The sequence below is a fragment of the Achroia grisella genome, unplaced genomic scaffold, assembly GCF_030625045.1.
Source record: "Achroia grisella isolate CSIRO2021 unplaced genomic scaffold, CSIRO_AGI_Agris_v1 utg821, whole genome shotgun sequence".
NCBI classification, from domain to species: domain Eukaryota; kingdom Metazoa; phylum Arthropoda; class Insecta; order Lepidoptera; family Pyralidae; genus Achroia; species Achroia grisella.
This window is the reverse complement of record NW_026713035.1, coordinates 2,664,694-2,688,212: the sequence shown is the minus strand read 5'-3', so window position 1 is coordinate 2,688,212 and position 23,519 is coordinate 2,664,694. Positions and strand designations below refer to the sequence as shown.

Here is a 23,519-nt window from a genome sequence, read left to right as displayed (position 1 = left end):
TGTATCGCAGGGGACAACTATGTTTTACTTGTTTAGTTTATTGTTTTAAGGCAGTCGGTTCTAATACATATAAAATTTACATATTAATCTAAGTATATTTTATATATTCTAAATATATTTTATATATTACATGTAACTAAATAAATAAAGATTATTTCATAATCGTTGTAACGTTACTTATTCATATTTCTGTTACCTATATCAAAACAGTATAGAATACTAGTTGAAATACAATGTCGACGAATTATATAACCAATCGAATGGAACACTAACATTTAATTGGACATTATTTTTGCATCACGTACCTTCCTTCCTAGATGATAAAAAATAGTCTCTTTGGCGAAAGTGTCTCACGGAATAATCGATCAAAAAGAATACAATAATCGGAACGACTCTATCATTCATCATTATTGTTTTGTAAATTGAAATTTATTCAGTTAATTATATTCGTAGTTAGAAATCTTAGATTTGTTTATGAACGGAAATGATTCTATTAATTTATAATTGTATTCTTATTGTTTCAGCTAGGGATATTTTCTTTTTAAAGTCAGTACGTAATCAAAATATGTTTTATTAGATGTTACGCTCTTTTAATACTATAATTAAATTTTATGAATAGAATAGATGATTATACGAATATACGAAAACATGAAGCGAAAAAGCCATTTTTGCATGAATCGGAGGATTTGCGTTCCTTAGTCTCTGCTTACCCTAAAATAAAACAGGCGTGACGATGTTTATGTTTATTTTTTTTTATTTATAACTCTTTATTGCACCTTAAAAACAATCCAAAAAAAAACAATATTCATAATGTACAGAAAGGTAGGCCAGGCACAAATGGCGGTCTTATCGCTAAAGCGATTTCTTCCAGACAACCTTTGGGTTTGGTGGATGGCGCAAGATAGAATGAATGGACATGAATAACATTATACATAATATAAATATAAATATAAAATTAAAAAAGTAAATTAGTAATAATACACAGTAACTAAGCAATGTGCAAATAAGAAAAGTTTATGTTTATTTTTTAATATAGATAAGTGTACAGACATGCAGAATTAGACTGTAAACATTCGTATATGAAGGCATAATATCATAGTCCTCCGGAAATCCAACGTATGAGTGTTATCAGGAGCGTCACTTCATAACGTTATATCCTTAATATAGGAGCTAGTTACCATTTTCCATCAGATGGGCCATAAAATAGTTTGTCGTTTCAATTACATAAAAAAAATTTAACCAGCTACCTGCACCTGCACCGTACTGGTGTTAATATATTACACATATAAACCTTCCTCTTGAATCACTCTATCTATTGCTAAAAACTGTATTAAAATCAGTTGCGTAGTTCTAATAAGATCTAAGTGAAAAGACAACGGAAGCTACCTCATTTTATACTATGTAATAACATGCATAGTAAAAGCTCTTAGTTTAGAACTAGATATAACAAGGTATTTAATATTTATTTTCAAGATTGTATTTATAAAATAGAACAACATATAAAACAATGACGATGCTGACAACACCATATAAATTATTATCATTACATTGTATAAAACAAAGTCGCTGTCGCTGTCTGTCCGTCCCTATGTATGCTTAAATCTTTAAAACTACGCAACGGATTTTGAAGCGGTCTTTTCAAATAGATAGAGTGATTCAAAAGGAAGGTTTATATATATAATACATGTATACCCGTGCGAAGCTAGAGCGCGTAGCTAGTATCATATAAACAAAAATAAAATAATGCATTAAATTGGAGATAAAAAATCAAAAGAAAATTACCTTATTATTACTAACATACCTACCTAATATTTTCATAAAAGTGTTATATACTACTTAACTATCTACGTAATATATAGAAAACTTAAATAACTGCCGTATATGCTTATATAAAAAAGCATTTCCACAATTCATGTGTCATTAATTTCACTTTTCTTAGCCATTAGAAATTTAAACCATACTCGAAAGTGAGGCGTGGTATATTTTAAAACTACCGGCAAATTTATTATAATTATAGCGTACGCATACGTGAGTTATGCTATTATTATATACGAGTACCTCTCATCTTTAAGATTAAAATATACAGAAGGTTGTCTGTCGATTTAGTTTAATGCCTAATTTATTAAAAATCATAGGCAAATATTACAGCAGAATGTTTACATGAATTATGTTTAGTTATCAATATTTAATTTATTACACTATTCGAATATGTAATTCTGATTCAAAGATTAAAATTATATTCCTAAATACGTTCGTAACTACAATTATTATATTTAATATTGGATAATATTATTGACTGACCTGTATATTAGACAAGTTCATTAGATTTAGTTACAGTATCACGCTTATTCTACAAATTGTAACTTCTTCTAGAATTTATTATTTATAGAATATTTATTCTAAAATTATAACTTTAGTCGTTCAGTATAATTGACTACATTTATTTAAATATAGACCTGAGAGATAAATAGAAAATATCGTAAAATTAATAGATAGTAAAAAAGTATGGAATATGCTCCAAAAAAATACATATTATATTATATGTATGTTAGTCTATAAGGTATTTATAATATGGGCCTAGTTGCCTGAAATAAATGAATAAATAAAATAAATAAAATAATTTAAATAAATAGGTATTTTTTTTATTATATGCTACATAAGTTTTTTCTTAGTCAAGGCATTTTACTAAGTAACATACTTGTATAACTGTTGTTATTTAATCTATGATGAGATTACAGTTTGCGCTAGCGTGGTTCCATTGAGATAATTTTGTCGTGCATGCTTAGACCATTCCGTGTAAATAGTTCTTATCATTTTCTGATATACAAGGTCGTATTGTGTTAAGATCTTTATACCTACGTCGTTTGTTGTTATACCAAAGATGACATAAATATCTAACATCAATTCTAAATCTGAATACTGTTATCAATTTCATGTTACAGATAAACCGAAAATTTTGTTTTAGAAAGAGTCGGATTACTATAATAGCATTGTTAATTCGCGGCGCTTTTAAACATTCAAATTTTAAAAAATAAAAAATTTAACAATGCCTCTTTTGCATTTAATAATCAACTATTTTTGTTTGAAATTTATTTATAAAACTAAATAGTCAAAGACACGCGTGTAAAATATGTATGTCCAGCCATAAAACCGCTTTGCATAGAATTAAACTTTATTAAATATGATTTGTTTTGTCGTATTATTGTTTTGAATATGACGAGACAAAAATAATCAAAAATATATAGTTATAATGGTCACAGGTAAAAGATACTTGTGAGCTATTCGTTTATTTGGGATTCCGTTTAAATAACAAATCTTATTTTGTTACATACCGCAGCATGCAAAGATTGATTGCCGCAAAGATTAAGTTTGAGTGTGTGATAAGTAAACAAATGATAACAATAACTATAATGTACCAGTCGGTTTTTTTCCTGACCAACGAGTGTTGTGTTTAAACTATACTTTAATAGTAATTCCTAATTTTACCCTCATATTTACAAATTTGTATTTGCATTTGGTTTTATACTGTAAACAGTTATAAGACGCATGCAAATTACAGTGAAAGTATTTAAATAAAGGCAATTTCTTTAGTGTCATGCTTGTGAATTACATGAATAATAACTATGTGGTGGCCATAACGAACGTTTATATGTTTATTTCTTATATTACGTGATATTATATAGCGTACCTACATATCTCCGTATTACTTTCGTTTTCCGTATGCGTTTGAACTGTGCTTGTGACTAAATCTTTATTGACGTCATTAATAGGTATTTTGCTGGGAAATGCTCAATTATTAATGTATTTATTGACCTAAAATTTTTATACTGTTTCTATTTTATTGTTACGTATATTGGAATGTCTCGTTTGTGTATGCATATGAACAAATAAATAATGTATAGATATTATTTATTTTAATCTTTCAATGTATGTAGGTATTATAGTTACTTACATTTAAAACAATGAAATATTTAAAAATAGTATAAAATATTTATCATAGTATATAGTCTGTAAATGAATAATTACAGTAATATAGGACGGCACCAAATCCTTACAAATATAGGTATATTTATTTACACTGAAAAATATAATGATTTCGATTGTTTATTTTTCTAAAAACTTTTTTGTAATGTATATTTTTATTTATGTTTGTCACCTATATTTCTTGTTATTGTCACTGCTAGACATGAATAAGAACTAAACAGGTTAATTTCTTAAGCACGTTATAACATGTAATGAAAAAGTAGGTAAAGTAGATTGTATACGATAAAAAAATTGCAATGAATAATGATTTTTCTCAAAAAATTCTAAGATGTACAATGTACCGACTACTACTACTAGTACTAGTACTCCGTACACCATTCACATTCTCATGGAAATTACTATGGAAAATATACTACGCTGCATTAATAAGAAGCAATTATTTTTCATTTACTTCATTTATAATAGACATATTTAATCCAATCATATAATCCGGGTATAATTGGTTATATAAATAATTAATACAGTAATTGTCTATTTTACTGTTGATTATTTGCATAATCTGTTTATAGAACAGAAAAATAATGCTAGGTTAAAACATACTTTTTAGAATAGAATAGAATAAAATATAAAATAATTTGTTCAAATTAACTTAATTTAAGCACTTTTAAATAGTCATAACAATTTTTTTTTATCTACCGCTCATTCGGTAATCTTTTTAAAAGTAATGTAACATTTTTTTGTTTAATTTAAATAATAGTTTTTTTATTACTTTAAATGTTAAATAACATTATGGATATGGATATTCTATACCGTGGGATTTATTCGTAACACTTAGCTATCTTATACATAGAGACCATCAATTCAGAATCAAGTACCAAAGACAAGGTTTAGATTGAGATAGGTACAGACTACAACAATGGCGTGTGAAGTATATTGTTTATGATTTTACAGTTTTTGTGAGACGGTGTGACCTAGAAACAAATCTCACAGTTATCTATCAGATAAGTTATGTAAACTGTGTCACGTTTATACTACACTCGGGGTAACGACTTAGTAGTTATTTTTAGGACTTTTATTATATGTTCTTCTATTTAGATAATAATATTAAATGATTAAAACTGTAGAAATGAAACTAATAAAAAAAAAATAAACGAAATAATCGAAATTCTTCTTTTTGATATTCGGTTTAATCACAGGTTAAATAATCCTGTAACCTTTTATTTTGTATTTGGTTAAGTCTGTGACCGGCTATGTATTCAACATATTTTTTAAACTATGAATAGTTTCTTCTACTATTAATATTTTCAAAATTATATATTCTATATATAATACATTTTCCTCAAATAAATTACAATAAATAATTATGCAAATTTGTGACAAAATATTAAAGAGTTTGAACACCGAAAAATTATTTACGTCGTAATTTTAAATGATAACAGAATTTTGCGAATTCTTACAACGTTATACATATCAAGATATTTTTTATATCGTATCATATAATATCATGTTCTACATATACTGTTTAATATTTTAAAAATCATGTGACTTTACAAATGTACGTGATTCTCTTATACCGTCTTAACGATAATCATTCAATGGTTCGACATTATCTGAGTACATTGTCAGTTTCAAGTAGTACCTAAAGGTAATAATTGTATGTGTATTATTACCATAAACCTTATTTCTTTCAAATAAGGTATAAATATGTATGTATTTGAAAATTAACATGTGACCTTAATGTTATATTTGGATTTTCAAATTTCTTCTTAGAAATAAGAGTGTCATAGTCCGTTTGGTATACCTAAATGGTCCCATATAGTATACATAGATCAAAATTTGAAAAATATTTAAAAACCACTGAAATTTATTTGAGTGGATTCTCTTTATCCTGTTCATGGAAACGTTATATGTGTTTCCGTAACTGTACAGTCAGTCAGATATACTCATTTTTTTATGTTGACTAGAATCATATGAGTCACAGTAGTAACCCACGGTACCGTGGGTTACTACTGTGACTCATATGATCAAACAATTTTTTAGTTAAATTTGGATACTCAGAAATTACAATAACATGGCCATTTTGATAGTATTTGCGTTCCAAGTAGTAATACTTGTTTATAGAGACAAGAATATGTAATATTATTTAACTAGCTGTGCCCGCGATATCACCCGCGGTAAATTCCAATAAAAAATATAGCCTATATGTTATTCTGATGCATAAACTATAAAGTTTAATCAAAATCCGTTTAGTAGTTTTTCCGTGAAAGAGTAACAAACATCCATACTTACAAGCTTTCGCGTTTATAATATAATTAAGATTAACTAAGTATAGACTGTACAGAAAAAATCAAATAAGCCACATATCATAGACAAAAGATATATTATTAGGTATTACCTCTTTAATAGCTAAATTAAAAAAAACATTCTTTACACTATAAAGCAGAACGTTTAAGAATGTTTAAATTAGTTTGTTTACGCTAGAGCCTTTACTTCAATGCAATTGATCTGGGGACAAAGTGGGACCGCCAATTCTTTTAAACGGTAAATATATTTATTTAGTATTATTATTTCAAGATAATTCACATAGCGCCATCTAGACCCAAATTATGCTAGCTAAAGCCTATCCATAGAATATACCCAGACCGACATAAACAATAATACTCATGAATACAAATGTTTGTGCCGTGCGAGGAATCGAACTCGCGACCTTCGGAAGTAAAGCGGTGTACTAAACCGCTAGACCGCAGGGGTCGTCAAATATAGTATTAGCTACTGTATGTGTATACATACAGTAACTAGTGCAGATACATTGATACAATTCCGGGTGCCAATGCGTATTACGACGTTGTCCAAAACCACAAACGGGATTCATGAATTATACAAATGTTTTACAAATGGCCTATGTGAATAAATGTAAGTCAACTCCACCCAAGTCACGAGAACACTTAGAGGTGTCTACTTAATTTAATAAAACGAGAAAAAGGAAAGGAAAGGTGAATTTCCTTCAAGGAGATATACTTCAATTACATCATATGAGTTCCTACTCGCGACTTTATCCGCATAAAGGGGATACAACGAAACCTATACCTTTTTCGTCCCTATTACTATGCGTCTACTATTATTTTTAATTTCTTTAAGATATACTCATTCTCAATCTTTAATATATCTTTTCCATTAAAGGGAATAACATCTCTATTACTTCTATTTCATTAATAAGACTAAAACGGCACGGATTCATTATTTTATATTTAGGATCACCTACAATACAGCGACTTCGTCCCTGCGAATTTATATTGTTTTCTAAAAATAAATAAAATTTCTAAATTAACTGTTTGAGAGATTAGCAAGAACAATCAGCCGTCTGTTTGTCAAAATATAATTTTATATAATATGCCTGTGCATATTATAATATATATATTTATATAAAATTATTTTTTTATTTAAATACTATATATTATAGTGTATGATTCTATGTATAGACCAAGAGCTCCACCGACAAGAGCGTAGCTCTTAAATTATGAATGAATGAACTGTATATACATTCATAAGCATTGAATAAAACGCTGTAATATTTGAAATTACAAACAGAAACTTCAATTTTATTTATTTATTTGTAGAGATTTACATGAGAAATGTTTATTGAATTAGGTACTTATAAGTGAGCATGGCATGCAACGTCATGTAAAGTTATACAGAAATTATATTTTACAATATAAAACACTAGTTTATCAAAAAAGATTACATCATTCTTTTTCTGTTCGGAAAATTCTATTCTAGTTGTAAATAAATGAACCATGAAATCATAATGGCCAAACCAAAGCAAACATTCTTAGTTTTATCAAAACCATTATTGTTAGACCTGTGTTTCACAACTAGTACATTATTATCTTATCTGTGGTTACACTATTAAGTCCAATTTTCACTGCAAACATACCTACAGCCTAAAATGTAAAAGTAATATTGTGAAGACGATCGCTTAAGAAAGTAAATACGACGAACGATTAATTTGTATTTCGATTCAGCAACGCGTATGTGACTCCGTGTACCATCAGATGGGCCGTATGTTAGTTACAAGAGTGAACAAAAAAATCCAAAATTGCAATTGTTACCTAAAAATTAATTGTCTTTGTTATTGAAATAGCTTTATTTTCTTATTTACCTACTTATTAATGAAATTTACGTGTTTAAAGTTTTCACAATACATAGTTTCGTATGCATATATAATAATTTTAATAGGTATGGTATTATGTTTTATCTATAATATTATAAATAGGTAGAGTATTTTAGTTTGTATGTTCGGGCTAATATCCGGTACTTCTGATCCAATTTTGAGAATTCTTTTCGGTTGGAGCCCATTTTTCGATCTAGATTATAAGCTCTATAACAACAATCTAATAGCAGTGAAGTTGCAATGAAAAATGTAATAAAATGGGGCAAATGCTATGAGGTGAAGTTTACGCAGCTCAGCTAGATATAATATAATAATAATAAACCAGTCGAAATTCTTATCAGTGTTAGTGAAATAAAAATACCATCTGAACTGAAGGGATAAAAAATAAAACATAAAATGCACAAGGAGCTATATAATAATATAAATAACGCTTTTTTAAGTAATTTTGTAAACGTTCTATACGTTAAATACAATTTATTTGCTGATACGAAGTCGTAAAGCACTTAATGCACGTGAGTGTACGGTTTGATTTGTACTCGTAATTAGACAAATCTCATGCGCATTCCTTGAATTAATTACAGAGCAGATAAGCTAGTAACTAATCAAAACACTTTATTGACTTTCATTCAATTAGTCATTAATTATTAATCACTGTATATCATTGTTATCATTCGGCTCTACAATGTGTATCTAACATGCGCTCATACATAGCTTGATAAGATATAATATCTTGGATGTTACACAGTATGGTGGTAGCGTTGCATTGGTATAGTCCGAATTGGTGAGTTTTTCTCGTGTCCCATTTATGTGGCTGCAAAATATTTATGATATGTGTTATATGGATGCTAATATTTATTGAATTGATGGGTGACGCATTAGTGAATCATTTGCAGTAAGTAAATATATATTTCCACTCAGAGACGTAACTGTAATCAGGCTAAAGTAGCAAATACCGGGTTAGTCCCTTGCTTTATTTAAAAAAGGTTCATAAATTGATGAAACACATTTTGTTAGTATATTATATTCTTAATATCATAGATGCTTCGGTCTAAAATACCAACCGGTATTTCGATTCAATATATAACATCTAACATGAAAATACAATTATAACTCTAAGTAAGTATTTAAACGGGTATTTTTTTTCAAATAGATACGAATTTTAGTGCCATAAATTTTCTAATACTTTACGTTGTTATTACCTTTATCTTTAAAACATTTGTTTGTTTACAAACACCTTATGAAATAGACGGAAACAATAGTAAATAGAATGTGTTACTGGTTGATAAAAGAATGGTGCACTCGCTGGTGCTAACGGTATATACTTAGATGCGGGCGAAGCACTAGTAGAGGATGATATAATGAATGAGGATCAGTTCAAATTCAAGATTATTTATTAATATAGGACCTTCAGGTCTCTTGTACATGTAAAATTTTCTCACTATACGTACAGTCCAGTTCGGCTAACTTTTTCAGTTTAGAACAACTGATTAGAATTTCACCTAGTTTTGTTTTTGTTATTATTGTTTTTAGTCAGTTAACCCATCTTGGGTAACAATGAAGGCCACTTGATAGCAATGGGCCCCCTATTCCTCCTTACTAAAATGCCCCTCTGATTAATTAACGTATATTTTAGGAATAGAGAAGGACATAGGATACTTTTTTTAAGTTCGTTCAATCATATTCGTTGATCAAGTCGTTGGTAAAAATCTTAATCGTTGTTTATTAATTTCGCTTAAATATAAATGTCATACAAATTGTGCGAGGTTGCAATTTTTTTATTTATAAACTTTATAACTTAATACCGCAGCAAAATTCTGAAAATTAATGAACGAATTAAAATTATATAGATATATATTGTATACTACATATATTCCTCTATAATGTATTTCTCCAAAATAACTTTCATATATTTTCTAACTTCATTAGTAATTGTTAGAGTATTATAGTCGTGGAAAATTTATGGAGAACCAAGTGTATAATACGGTGATGAGTTCGGTATATCTACTTGGTAAAATGTTCACGTATTTTGGTTGTACACCTCTAATCTAGTGATAATATAACAAGTGATAATTCTCATGTTATGACGAAGCGAAACTGCAACATATTTATTATGTTACCACTCCTACGACATTCTTAAGACACAGGTGAATACCTGCTACAATAATTTTGAAGTGTTTATTTATATTTCAAACTGACTCTCCAATGATGGAAACACACACTAGCGAACTAAATTAATCCGTTATTGCTACGTTCGCGTTGGATTAAAAATATAGGGCATGTGTACGAGCTAGCATCGTACATTATTTCGCAACATTAACATTTCATTAAAATCAGTTCGCATTCGGTCATCAAGGACGCCGCGCGTACTCATTACAATCATTAATCAGTTATATTTTAAGTTTCAATATACAGTTTTAATCAAGTTTCTATCAGTATCATTTATCAGTTTTACCTATCAGAATCTTTATAGTTTCGGTACAACCCGAACAGCATGTATTGTTGCACTCACCACTTCAACTGTTGACTCTGACTTTATACTTTTGGTACTTAATATTACTTTTGGTATATGTCTATATGCATAATTATGATAACGATGATGTAAATTTGTGTATATTACTTTCGGTATCAGTATAATAACAATTTTTTTGATTATAACTAATGAATGTAAACAATTATTACTACATTGTTCAAGCCGAGCGAAGTCGGGTGAATATCTAGCATACCTAATCTACATAAGTAGTCACATATTTCAGATACATGCAAGTAATAGCACCGATTATCTGTTATTATGAACTTTTAATAAACGATAATCTATATAGTGATATTCAAATTGTACCTAATCTAATGATAAGCAGGAATATTATGTTCAACATTTACATATTACAGTACATAACTTAGAGATAGGCTTTAGTCGCAATATGTATACCAAGCCATTTATAGTAAAATTACATCTGGAATGACAACATATGAGTGGCATCATGGATGTCTCGTGATAACGTGATGTCCGTAGTGTTGTTCACCTATATAAGTCGGCTAGACCGTCAGTGTTTGACCATCAAATTACCTAAAAGAAGTAATCATGAACTGAATTAATCTATATAACATACATACAAATCTACAACAAGAAAATAATGTATAAATTAAAATATCTGAAAATTCTACGAAATATCGTCAAAACAATGTGAAGATACAAAAAAACTCTTTAATCCTTCATAGAATTTTTAAATAATTCCAAACGGTGTTTTATTACTTGTTAAGTCTTTGTCTCATTAAGAGAAATCATTTATACACTACATATTTACAGTTTATAAAAATAATTTGCATGTTCGCTTTTCTTAAAGATTTGTGTAATGCCAATTAAATCATTTTATAAGTAGGTTTTCTATATAAACACAACAATTATATTATAAAGTAATGAAATAGATTGCCTTTATTTAAAATATTAGAATATAAACTCGAACCCAAGTCTAAAAACGGCTATTCACACAAATGATAATAGAATTTGCTTAACATAACCCGTGAATGAAAAAACAACTAATCTGTTAATATTTCGCTCTTAAAACAAAAGGCCTATTAGGCCGAGATATTACGGTTTAAAGTTCATGAAAAGAGATATTTAAACCCCTTATTCTCATTATAAGACCAAATGCAAATACATTCTGTGTGACTCTAGTATATACGAAATATCATTGCGAAACGAAATAGTTACTAACTAGATCTAAATAAGATGGTTAAATAACAATATAGAAGTGACAGTAAAATTGAATAATGTCGGACAGAATTACGGATTTGTTGAAAGGTTACGAAGAAAATGTACTCGATGTGCAACAACCGCGGAGTATTGGTTAGTATTTTATATTTTACAAATGCCTGCAAAAGACTGCAAGTCGTCTACATAGATGTTACTGTCTTATTTCTTTCTGCCGCTAAACAGCTTCTTAAATAAGCTGTAACTCTACATAAAAGGTGCGATATAACACTGATATCACAGGAATGACTTAGGAACTAACAGTTGTTGCAAACAGGGCCGTCTTATATTATATTATATTCTTTATAAATTTTTATATTCTAGCACTCAGCGCCCTCTAGGAACCCTTACCCAAATTTACTTCTTGAACCCCTGGGTAAAGGCGGCCCTGGTAGTAATACATTTTGTTTGATGTCTGTCATTACAGATTATGATTGTAACGTTTTCAATTAAGTAGGTCGTTTCCTTGTTTCTCATTCTAACACATCATAACGACCAAGTTTCTTACTACTTTTGGGTTATAGTAAGACATTTTAAACATTTTTATATCCTTCATTAACCTTCCATTGGATTGCCAATCATGTAGTTTAGATTTATTAACCATTCTATGCTTATTGAAGATTACGTACTCATGTTAAGATTTATTATTTAAAAAAAAACTAGTCGATAGTGCCTCAAGTTAATTACGAATGCTATAATTATATTTTATAAACAAGTGAAGACTGAATTCACGTCCTTGTTCCAGGGTTGTTCACCATCCCCGAGTATCCTGAGTACGAAGCGAAGCGAGGCATGTTGTCTGCAGCACTTGAAGTGATCCTCACTACCCTCCGTTATCTGGCACCGGCAACACTTCTTACCTTATTCTGGGGACAGCAGAGCTTCCTCTTCAAACTGCTTAAGAATATTGACTCCGCTTTCAGAGCTAGTAAGTTTTTTAATGAGATGTATGGTTGTAGGGTTCGATTAAGCAGTGAAATTAGAAGATAAGAATAAAAAAGAATAGAAGAGAAATAATATTTATTCAAATAAACTTAATATAAGCACTTTTGAGTAGTCATATTTTTTACTTTACATTACTTTATATTTTTACTGTACCTACTATCGAAACACAGACTCATCACAAGAAGTACGAAGAAAAAATTTGCGTGTTGCTCTTCTAATTAATATTGTTCAGAATTAGATTTTTAGGAATTTTGCCGTATAGCAAAGTTGACAATAAATGAACAGTTCCTTAACAAAATATATCAACGTTACTTATCAGAGCAGACCAGTCCCTGCGAGCAAGCATGATATTTTATTCCTCTGAAATTGTAACGCAGGAGTGGTATCACAAATATTGATGACGTCAAATCCGTAGTGCTGTTCATGTATTTAGGTGACGGTTACCATCAGGTAAGTCGTCAGCTTATTTGCCATTCTAATTACATAAAACATAATTTATACAATTTCTGATACTCTATAGTTGAAGGCGACGTACGTCCTCGTATCTGTTCGTCGTGCTTAATTCAAAATCTTTATTTTTATGTTCTTCAAAGAACTGAACGCCTTTATATTGGCAAAGTAAACATCGTTTTAATTACTATGAATCACTTCCTTTGCATATAAAGTAAGTTGCGTGGTTAAATATTGGGTATGGAAAGGTACGCCCGATTAGACATTGTACGTACACTCGACAGATCGACCCCTACACATCAGACGTACAGATCGGTTCTTGTATAGAAACTGTAAGTCGTAAATAACGCATTCCATGACAAGAAACGTTTAGACTTTTCTCAATGTCGAGAACTTAAGGCTTAGCAGTGGATTTATCTTCAGCGGATTTGCGATTTCCAGTGGCGCCATTATATAAGTGACAGGGGTACATTCTACAGTCAATCGTGATAGAATTCTTGACCTATTTAAAAATCTATAGCAAACTTATAGCAGTTGTCCTGCTTCATAAAGACGGACTTGATTATCTTTCGGAAATGACTATAGAGATCGCACGGATTCTACAAATTGGATTATGGATACCTGTACCTTTTTGTGTCAATTCGAAAGAATTTTAAGGAAACAATGTCTCAGTTTAGAAAATAAATAACCACAGCTCTACGTATCCTAGTAATAACTGTACATGAGTATTCCGTGGTTTATATCATCTAAATTAAAAAAGTAGTCGTATATGAGCATGTACTTATAAAAAACAGTAGTACTATTTTCAATTTTAATAAACAGTATTCAATTCTATCATTATTTTAATCACTAGACAAATAAACTTCAGTATTAGGTAAGCCTAATGACAACATGACAATATGTCTGACTCGGCGTCACGTTTACGTCGTAAATACATGTAGGTAGAACTAATTTGCGATCTCACGAACATAACTGTAATTTTTTAATAAGTAGCCTTAAAAACAGCATGAATTTCTAAGTGCACCCACCTTACATCCTTATACAGATGACATCTTTTAAAAAAACACCGATATAGATTTGGTATAAATTCGTTTACGTGGGTACCTCAGTCTCACTCATTTCTACCAAGCAACTAGGTTTGTATGCAGTTTCCGTTTTAATGGTAAAAATATGCCTTAGTTCTCAGTAATTACAATGCAAGAACGGACGTTACCTTTGGTCTGTGGGGCTGTTTATTATAGGGAAGTTTCAGAACTGATACGTTGATGCAGCGGTACTTGATTTTTATTTCTCTTCAAATAACGCTTCACATAAATTGCGTTGCCATAGTCTACGTCAGGTCGTCTCGGTTGCCTCGAACAGAAAGAAAGCCGTTCCTTCCTTGTTCCCTTGCTTTTTATGTCTATTGGTGGCGGCATGATAGTGACGCTACCAACATCACGCGACTGACTATGTTTCTAAATTTGAAAAGTAAGAAATTAGTCAACTGAGAGCTCTCTAACTTTAATTCTCTCTAACATTATATACATGATTATGAGGTAGTACATAGGCAACGATTGTCACTTTCCGTCAGTTGGCCCATTTGTCGTTTCAATTAGGTACGTTGAAATACTTATTAGAAGTGATCACGACATCATTTTAACGGGATAGGTAGGTACATACTTAATTAGTAGATTATATAATCTATGTCGGTATGTATATTATGTAAACACGTATATATGGGTTGAAGTTAGTAATCTGAAACCAGTATTGCATTGGAATATTTTATCACCGTCTCGGTACACTGACTATGAGTTAATCAATGTTTTGCCTAGATCAATCTGCAACTACTGCTAGCCAATCTAATACATTTCACGATTATTTAATAATATTCAAAACCGTACATTCATAATAATAGTACTCGAATTTTATAAATAATTATATAATAACATCTTAGGTCAATTCACACAGCGTCAAATAATCCCTAGCTAAGCAAAGCTTATGTTATATAAATATATCTATGTATTTGTATCGGTTGTCTAGTAAGACGACCGATACAAAATAAATATTTTATGTAAATAGATACATATTATACATAGAAAATATTCAGACCCATATAGACAATCATATTCATAAATATAAATGTTTGTACTGTGCGAGTAATCGAACCTGCGACCATCGGAAGTAAGGCGGTGTGCTAAACCACTAGACCATCGAGATAGGTATTAATATTATCAAATGGGCAGTCAGCTTACAAAAAAACCTAACGATTAATTTGTGCGACTATCATCTTTTACACGTTTGTTGTTTTTGTTAATGAGCATAAACAAAGCATTTATAATTAGCTTTTTGTATTTCATTACCTCGGATTACCAATTCAGCAACAACAATGTATGTTTTAAACTTTTCACGGTCCGCTTTTTAGTTGAAATGTATGTTTAACAGGCTGTAAATTACCTGTTAGTGTTTTTTTGTTGAGTTCAATTGTAACTTGGTATAATCTACTTAAAAATATTGCAATTGTAAAATTAGGGGTGTTCCCTAATAATACAAAAAATACGACATGTGGCTGGTAACTGTAAATTCGTAAAGAATCACCTCGAATGACGAGTCGGCGTCAGCTTTCAAACAAACGAAAATAATAAACAAATTTATTGCACCCCTCTTTTTTCATCGGGAATTATTTTTTTTATTATAATGAAATGGTATACCCGCTTGTGCTAACGGTTTACGTTGGCGGGGCGCCAGTGGAGGATGACATGACCATGAGGTCAGGTCAGTAATCCAGGGGAAACCGCGTGGAGGTCAACCTGACTTGGCTAGCAATGGGATTATTTATCCACACAACTAACAATCTCCTTGCCCCTATACGTCAGGGTGAAATACATTCAATAGATAAGAATAAAATAATTTAAATATTCACTAAATAATTATGTCATTTTTATCCCATATTATTTAAATTTACAATTATCAAATTATTGTAAAAATCAAAGATATAAAAATATTCAACGTTCTGTAGTGAATTAAAACACAACATAAATTTAATAGTTCTAAAAAAATTTAAAACTATGTATCTGTTTTACGGTTTGTACTTCCGTTATGGTTTGTATCGTTATTTTTAATGTTCCGACTATTGCATTTTCTACGTATCTTATACGTCTATATTTTACACTCCGTAAAATTTCATGAAGCGAAAGTGCTTCCGCCATTACATTTCTAATAATTGTGACTAAAACTAATTTCCCTACTTAATATAAATTTATTAGAGAATTAATGACCCGCGGCTCAATGATGATTTGCAACAGATCCATAATATTTTTAATTTAAAAACAAATTCCATATTTATGATATTTTTATAAACTGTAATACTGTGTACGAAAATTGAATGAATAAAGCTTTTTATCTTTTGTTCGATTGTAAACGCCTTTTGCATGTATTTACATGGTCCACTGAGGTCATAAGTACAATGTAAGGGAGGTTGATAGTAAGAGAGAGGTTGTTAGTGACTGGTAGTCCCATAGTTACCATGTCAGGTCAACCTCCACGCGGCCCCCCTGGAAACCAATGTAGCTAATTTCTGGTGAATTGGGCTAACTTCATTATCTGACCCGACTTTGTCAACTTCATAACTAATATCAAACGACACTGGATTGGCCCATTAATGTAATTATACGGTAATTAATATATACCATTAATTACAATTTCAGTCGTATTCTCGAGCGAAGACCAAAAACAAGCAGTAGTACAATGGCTGGACGAGGTAGGACCTGTCAGAGTGGAGGCGTTGGACACAGTATGGCGGCATGGCTGGATAGTCTGCGGGGTGCTGGACTCTGCCATGCCGGGCGCCTGCGCAGGTCACCCGCCGGTGCGAATTTCTTTGGCACATGCCCAGGGAATAGCACACCATTATCTTGGTGTTGAGCCGGTAGGTGATTAGCTAAATATATATAAAACACAAAAACTGTTTGTACATCTGCCCGTTCTATTACAGTGAATCGGATTGTAAGAAATGTGGACTGATAAAACCAACGCTAACAAAATACTAGGTCATGTTGAAATCATCGTGATAAGCTCCTGGTAAACTTTTCACGATGAGCTAGCTAACCTAACCCCATACTCATCATTCTCCACAGGTGCCCGCCATGATAAACGCTAAAATTTACCCTGACGAGGAGAGAAAAAAACCATCGAACCAATCTGTCCCTAATGGTTTCATTTCGCAATAATGCGAAAATGATTTTAGAACACAATGCACGTCATGCAATTTCTTTAGCGTATTAATTGTCATTATCCTTTAATTATATATAAAATGAGACGTTTCTTACAAGTATTTTAAATTCGAATGGCAAATAAGGCAGTCCTAATGGTAACCACGTATAATCATGAACAGCACTACGGATATTAGTCGTCAAGTCGTACCCGTAGTTTCTAGAATGATCATTTAATTTAAAAAATAATCTATATCCTTTTTTTATTTCAGGTCTTTTCCCGACAGGAGCTGGAATCGAACGGCTCACTAAGCAAGCATCAAGAATGGAAGCTAGCTACTTATTTAGACCGCATCCGGCAAGCCCTAGAAAAATTGACACCACCTGTTTCTAAACCTGTTTCCCAAAGAACTCCTCTAGAAATTATTCAATTCTCCATGGACTATGTTGCAAGAGGTTCTGGTTTATCAGCGGCTCAAGTAAATAATAAAATGCATTTCAAGATTTATCCGACCGGACAACAATCTTTAGATCCAAAAGAAATAACAGTTTTAATTAAAGGACCTAAAGACACATACGGTATGACCGTACTGCCACCTATATTTGGAAAAGCGCAGTTAATTAGACAAAAACTACTGGGCTTACAAAATAAACAAAACTTCACAGAAAGTGTACTGCCTATAACACAAGGTGCAACATATTTACGAGCCTTTGGTAAAAATGATATGAACAAAACTTATTATATACCAAAAACCAAGTATGAAATTGAAATCGAAAAAGACTTACATTCAGACCATGCAAAGATTAGTTATGTGGTTAAACGAGAAGGTAGATACGAAATTTCTATAACAAGTAGAGGCCAAAACATAGTCGGTTCACCGTTTTCAATGACAGCGTCTCATAACATTATTGGCATTTTAGAGAGAGAAAGTTTTTGTTTGGAGGACGGAGAAGAAATAGACATAGTCGATGTAAAAACAGACAGAAAAGTAGTTCTAAGAATTGTGGACTTCGTAACTGAAAAGATGCTGTTAAAAGAAAATGGCTCTCTAGAAAAAATTACTGATAATGAAGCGAAAAAATTAATGACTGAAAATCTCCGACTTTCCGCAGACGAATCGATATTAAAAAAACATAATGAAAATGGTATAAACGAAATTTCATCAAATTCCAGTAATGATAAGTACAACGATATAAGAAAATTTCAAAGAGCCGTCAGGAAAATTATAATTACAAGTCGTGTCTGTAAAGCATTTGTAGACAATATACGTAAACAACAGACATTCACAACAAATAAAGAAAATAGTAATAATGAACCTAGATCTAAACAGGATATTCCTGATATAGTTAACTCTACACTAATTGACACAACAATGAAACCGTATCACATATCTGACAGTCGAGATAAAATTATTATACCTGAAACTATATCTGTATCAATTTTGACAGAAAAACATAAAACTAATTATGACGCTAGCACTATACCGAAAGACCCGAAAATATACAGTCAAGTGAATTATGATGATGCTCGCGACAGCTTGGAAGAATATTGCCTGATACAAAACTACAATGATGATAATTCACAAGATGATACACAAGACGATATTACAAATTCAGCAAGTAATCCATTTATTAACGAAATATTTCAACATGATTATAAAACAGAAAAAGAATTATGTTCTTTCGTAGCCAATGAATATGAAAGAAATAACTCTCAGTGCGAAGAAACAGACAATACATTAATAAAAATATTAATAGACGAAAATAACGAAACATCAACGACAAACAACAATCCATTTATAGATGCAGATATAATTAATTTAACCCGTCCTAAATCACCAGTTTTTAAAATAATATCAGGTGAAGTACGTAATCATGACGACCCTGGTTATATAGACACTGAAGTAGAAATAGCAAAACAAGTAGGGGATAACGAATTTATAAATCCATTTTTCATACATCAACATCGAGAATCCAGTGATTATAAAGAATCATTACCAATTACTGCTTTTAAAATTGGGGCCCCAGTTTCATTGCCGCCTATAATTAGAGCTACGTCTCCTGTTCCAGAAATGGATTCATTAATTATTACAAGCAGTGAGGAAATTAAAACCGATGTAAATATAAATAATAACGAATTGTCTATATTTACAACACCTGTAGACACGAATCAAATTAAGAAAGACGAGGACAGTAATTTGTCTATATGCTCTACTTTTCAAAGTTTAGATTCAGAAATGGCAGATAGTTCATATGCATCTAAGAACAATAGTAAACTTGAAAACTATCAAATTGAGACAACACATTTGTCACAAAATGATACCCCGAAAAAAGATACATGGGATTCTGCATACGTAAGTATCGATGATAATAATAGCTCACCTGATAGCAATAATAACGATAATGCACCAATAACAGAATTAGTTGGTAAACAGAAATCATCTCCTAGTGACGTCAGTTATGAAGTAAAACGAGTACAATTATCTAATATGGGTCCAGCAGAGAGAGAAATATGGCAAACTTGTAGTGAATTAAAAAACGATGTTTTTGTTGTTCATGAAGATCACAATATAAAACCAAGTAAATTTGAACCAAAACGGCCTATTTTTACTCCAATTATTGAAGAAAATGACAGAAGTATACCATCTGGAATAAAGGATATAAAACAGATAGATGCAATTGAAAAACGTTCTGAAACTGATGCTGTAACAGTGGCATTTGCTGAACTAAACGACTTATATCAAGAGTACTTTCCTAATACTGAATCCAGTTGTACTAAAAGTTTGAATGAGAACCATCAATTTCAAACAGCGAAACAGAAAAAAGAATACACGGTTGATACAATATATGTCAATTCGGCATCTGAAATTGGAACAGATGTGAAAAGACAACCAAAAGACATGGAAGGAAAGATTTCTGAGGTTCAGGCAAGTGTCACTGAATCCATTTCAGCAAGTCAGACCCTTCAAAGCAATAAAGTACAAAATGAATATAAATTAACAAATAAAGACGAAATTCAGTTTGGAGACCGAAAACACACAAATTTAGTGCTAGAAAGAAAAAAATATTGGGATGAGAGAATTCGTCAGATAGAAGCAAAATCTGAAGAGTCTACAACATTTCAAAAGAAACGACGATTGTCCTCAAAACATCTAAGAAACAATGACTCCTTAACTAAGCGACGAGGTAAACAAATTGTTAAAAACTTTTTAAAAGCAGATGAAAGTCGTAATGACAACGGAAATTCATTTCTTAATAAATCTTCAGTAGATATAGATACTAAAACTGAAGAAATTACTGATTCTCAAAAACCGACCCAACAAGTAAAATCTAATATAAAATTGGTAAATAAATGGAAAACCTTTTGGGATAATAAACTTGATACTAATTTAGAAAACAATACAATATGTTCTCTCGAAACCAAGCCTCTAAAAAGTAAACAGCCCTTAAAACTAAACAATAAAAACATAGACAAGGAAAATTACTGTGAACCAAAATCATCGTCACCAGGAAAACAAGAGCTACCGGAAGAAGTTTTCAAAGCATTTGAAACAAGTCCAAAAAGATTTTTTGGAACATCCAGAAAACAAATTTTGAATAAAATAGATACTTTTTTAGGAAAGCCAAGCACCACAGATAGGTCATCAGCAGATGTTACTGGTGCAAGTCAAGATAGTGGTTTGGTGTCTAGTCGTATATCATTATTTCATAAAATATCGAATACAGAAGATTTATCATGGTCAAACCGAAAATCTCAATCTATGCATAACATTCATCAAAATAAAAATAACTATCGAAATGAATCTTCATCAGAGCTTACACTGAAAACAGTTACTAATATAGATAATAATACTTTAGAATCCGGAAAACACGAAGATTTTGAAAAGTTAGACAGTAACGAAGATATCACTGATATAAAAAGTACTTTAAATAGAACACACTCCATTGAAACGTCGCTACCGAATAGAACATTGAAAATGGCCCCAAGTTCTTGGAATAACTGTTTTAATGAATCAAACATAGTAAAAGAAAGTGATCCAATAAAAAAAGAAAGCATATATGTAAAAAATATTATCAAACAAATGAAACAAATAAACAAAGATAATCAAGAGGAAAACAAATATAAGAAATTAAATGATCTCTGCCGAACATCTATTAGCAAATCAGAAATGGACATATTTAATAAAACGTCTCACGAATACGACGATGATTTTGATAAATATAAATCATGTGATGAATTGCCAAAAATAAACGTGAAAAATTTTATATCGCTTTATGAAAGTGCTTCTAACACTGCTCCGAAACCGATATTAGCTCGAAAACACAGTAAAGTAAATATACAAAATTCACAAAAACAACTGTATAGCATTAAGTCTATTTCAGGTACGTGTTCTCTAAACTACATTCTTAATTTCACCTACATTTTGTAACAAATATCCTATCAGTACTATAACCGCGAATGTTTGTGAGAATGGGTGATTCGACGTATGTTTCACTTTTGCTAAAAACTAGTGGACGAATTCGAATGCTGGATTCCATTGGTCTATAACCTTTGTTATACAATTATACCTAGCTTTTATCTGGACATATATTTAATTATTTCCACATCAATCCACCAGCCGCGGTCTTTTCTGTGTCAACTGCGATAAAGCTGGTCGGCTGAGGACGTCCAAACAGTCATACAAATAATAGTTATTTTATAAAATTTTATTAGTTAATTTCATAAAAAATAATATGTTACAATAATTCTCCTATTTTTCCTATCTTAACATTATTTATAATGAACGTAATTAAATATGTATTTAGAGTACAATAAAGAATACAATATGTTTATTTATTTCAGACGCAGTCAATGTGATCAATAGACCAAATTCATCGCTACAGGAATCATATCAAGAAAATAGTAGTTACAAAAGTTTTGAAAGTGTAAGTATTGACAGCGCTGATACTAAAACTAGCAACTCCTATGAACTTGAACCATCTAACCGGGACAAAGAAACAACATATATTAGTCTATCCGATATTGAATTAGAAATAGTCGAAAGCCCAAACAAATCAATAGAACCTTCACCGGAAAGAGACATGGACTCAGTCAAAAAAGATTATAAATCTCGTTTCAAAATGGCAAAAGAGTTCTTTCAATCATTAGAAGAAATTAGAGATGTAAAGAAACCTACTAAAATAAGCGAATGTCAACAACTGCTGCAAAGTAAATCATCTGAATCTCCTGAAAACAAAAGATTGCAAAAAAGAATTAAGAAAAAATTAAAATCACATTCAATGCCTTCATCTGAAATCGCAAAAATTTGGAATGATATGCAAGAAAATGAAAATAAAGAATCGAGTAAACTAATGAAAATATCGGAGAAATTTAATGTAGAAGATTTATTTAGTGATGTTATGGATGGAAAATTAAGTAGACAAGGTAGTCTGAGGGGAATTCCACATAAGAAAGCAGTGCTCGAAACCTTTAGATCAATGGAGAACATTACTGATAGGACAATAAGCCCCTACGAAATCGCGGTGACTGAAATCAGTGACTTAGCAGATGGCAATCATGTTAAAAGTGCGCAGACTTATTTGAGTGAATATCCTTATCTGCCCACAACTGAACCATCGAAATCCCACTCAAGGTTGGACGCTAAAGCATCTGGCCTTATAACACTAAAAGAGTTGAAGACCAAAAAGCCCAGAAGGAACAGTGTGCCAGATTTAAGGTTAAACGCTTCATTTACGGCAGATCTTTAAAAAGAAAGGAAAGAAAGTGTAATTAATTGAAATTTAAAACAATGACAGTATTTACTAGTACCTAATGTAAGTTGATACTCAAAACAATTCGATTACTAATAAGTACATAGTCCTTAATATCTTTTTAAAATTTTCATTTCATATTATTAGCGCGTAGTATCATCAAACCATCTAAAGCATTGTCATAATAATTTTAACTAGAATAATTCTACACTTGTACAATTTGTACAGATACTGAATCTAATTTTATACTTAAGCAAAACGTAATTGTAACTATTTATTC

At 30.9% G+C, this 23,519-nt stretch overlaps 1 protein-coding gene across 1 annotated transcript; it reads left to right on the top strand.

The window, feature by feature from the left end:
- Positions 1-11,923: 11,923 nt before the first annotated feature.
- Positions 11,924-23,519, top strand: LOC131852001 (uncharacterized). Its single transcript, XM_059202567.1, has 5 exons — positions 11,924-11,999; positions 12,649-12,831; positions 16,985-17,205; positions 17,761-21,871; positions 22,338-23,519. The coding sequence occupies exons 1-5, from the start codon at positions 11,924-11,926 to the stop codon at positions 23,234-23,236; spliced, it is 5,490 nt and encodes a 1,829-aa protein (XP_059058550.1). The 3' UTR covers positions 23,237-23,519.

Excerpts from the sequence above, each read along its gene's own strand:
- LOC131852001 (XM_059202567.1), top strand. The coding sequence starts at position 11,924 with ATGTCGGACAGAATTACGGATTTGTTGAAAGGTTACGAAGAAAATGTA. Across the intron at positions 17,206-17,760 it reads ATTATCTTGGTGTTGAGCCG|GTCTTTTCCCGACAGGAGCT; the intron begins GTAGGTGATTAG and ends TTTTTATTTCAG. Across the intron at positions 21,872-22,337 it reads TAGCATTAAGTCTATTTCAG|TCAATGTGATCAATAGACCA; the intron begins GTACGTGTTCTC and ends TTTCAGACGCAG.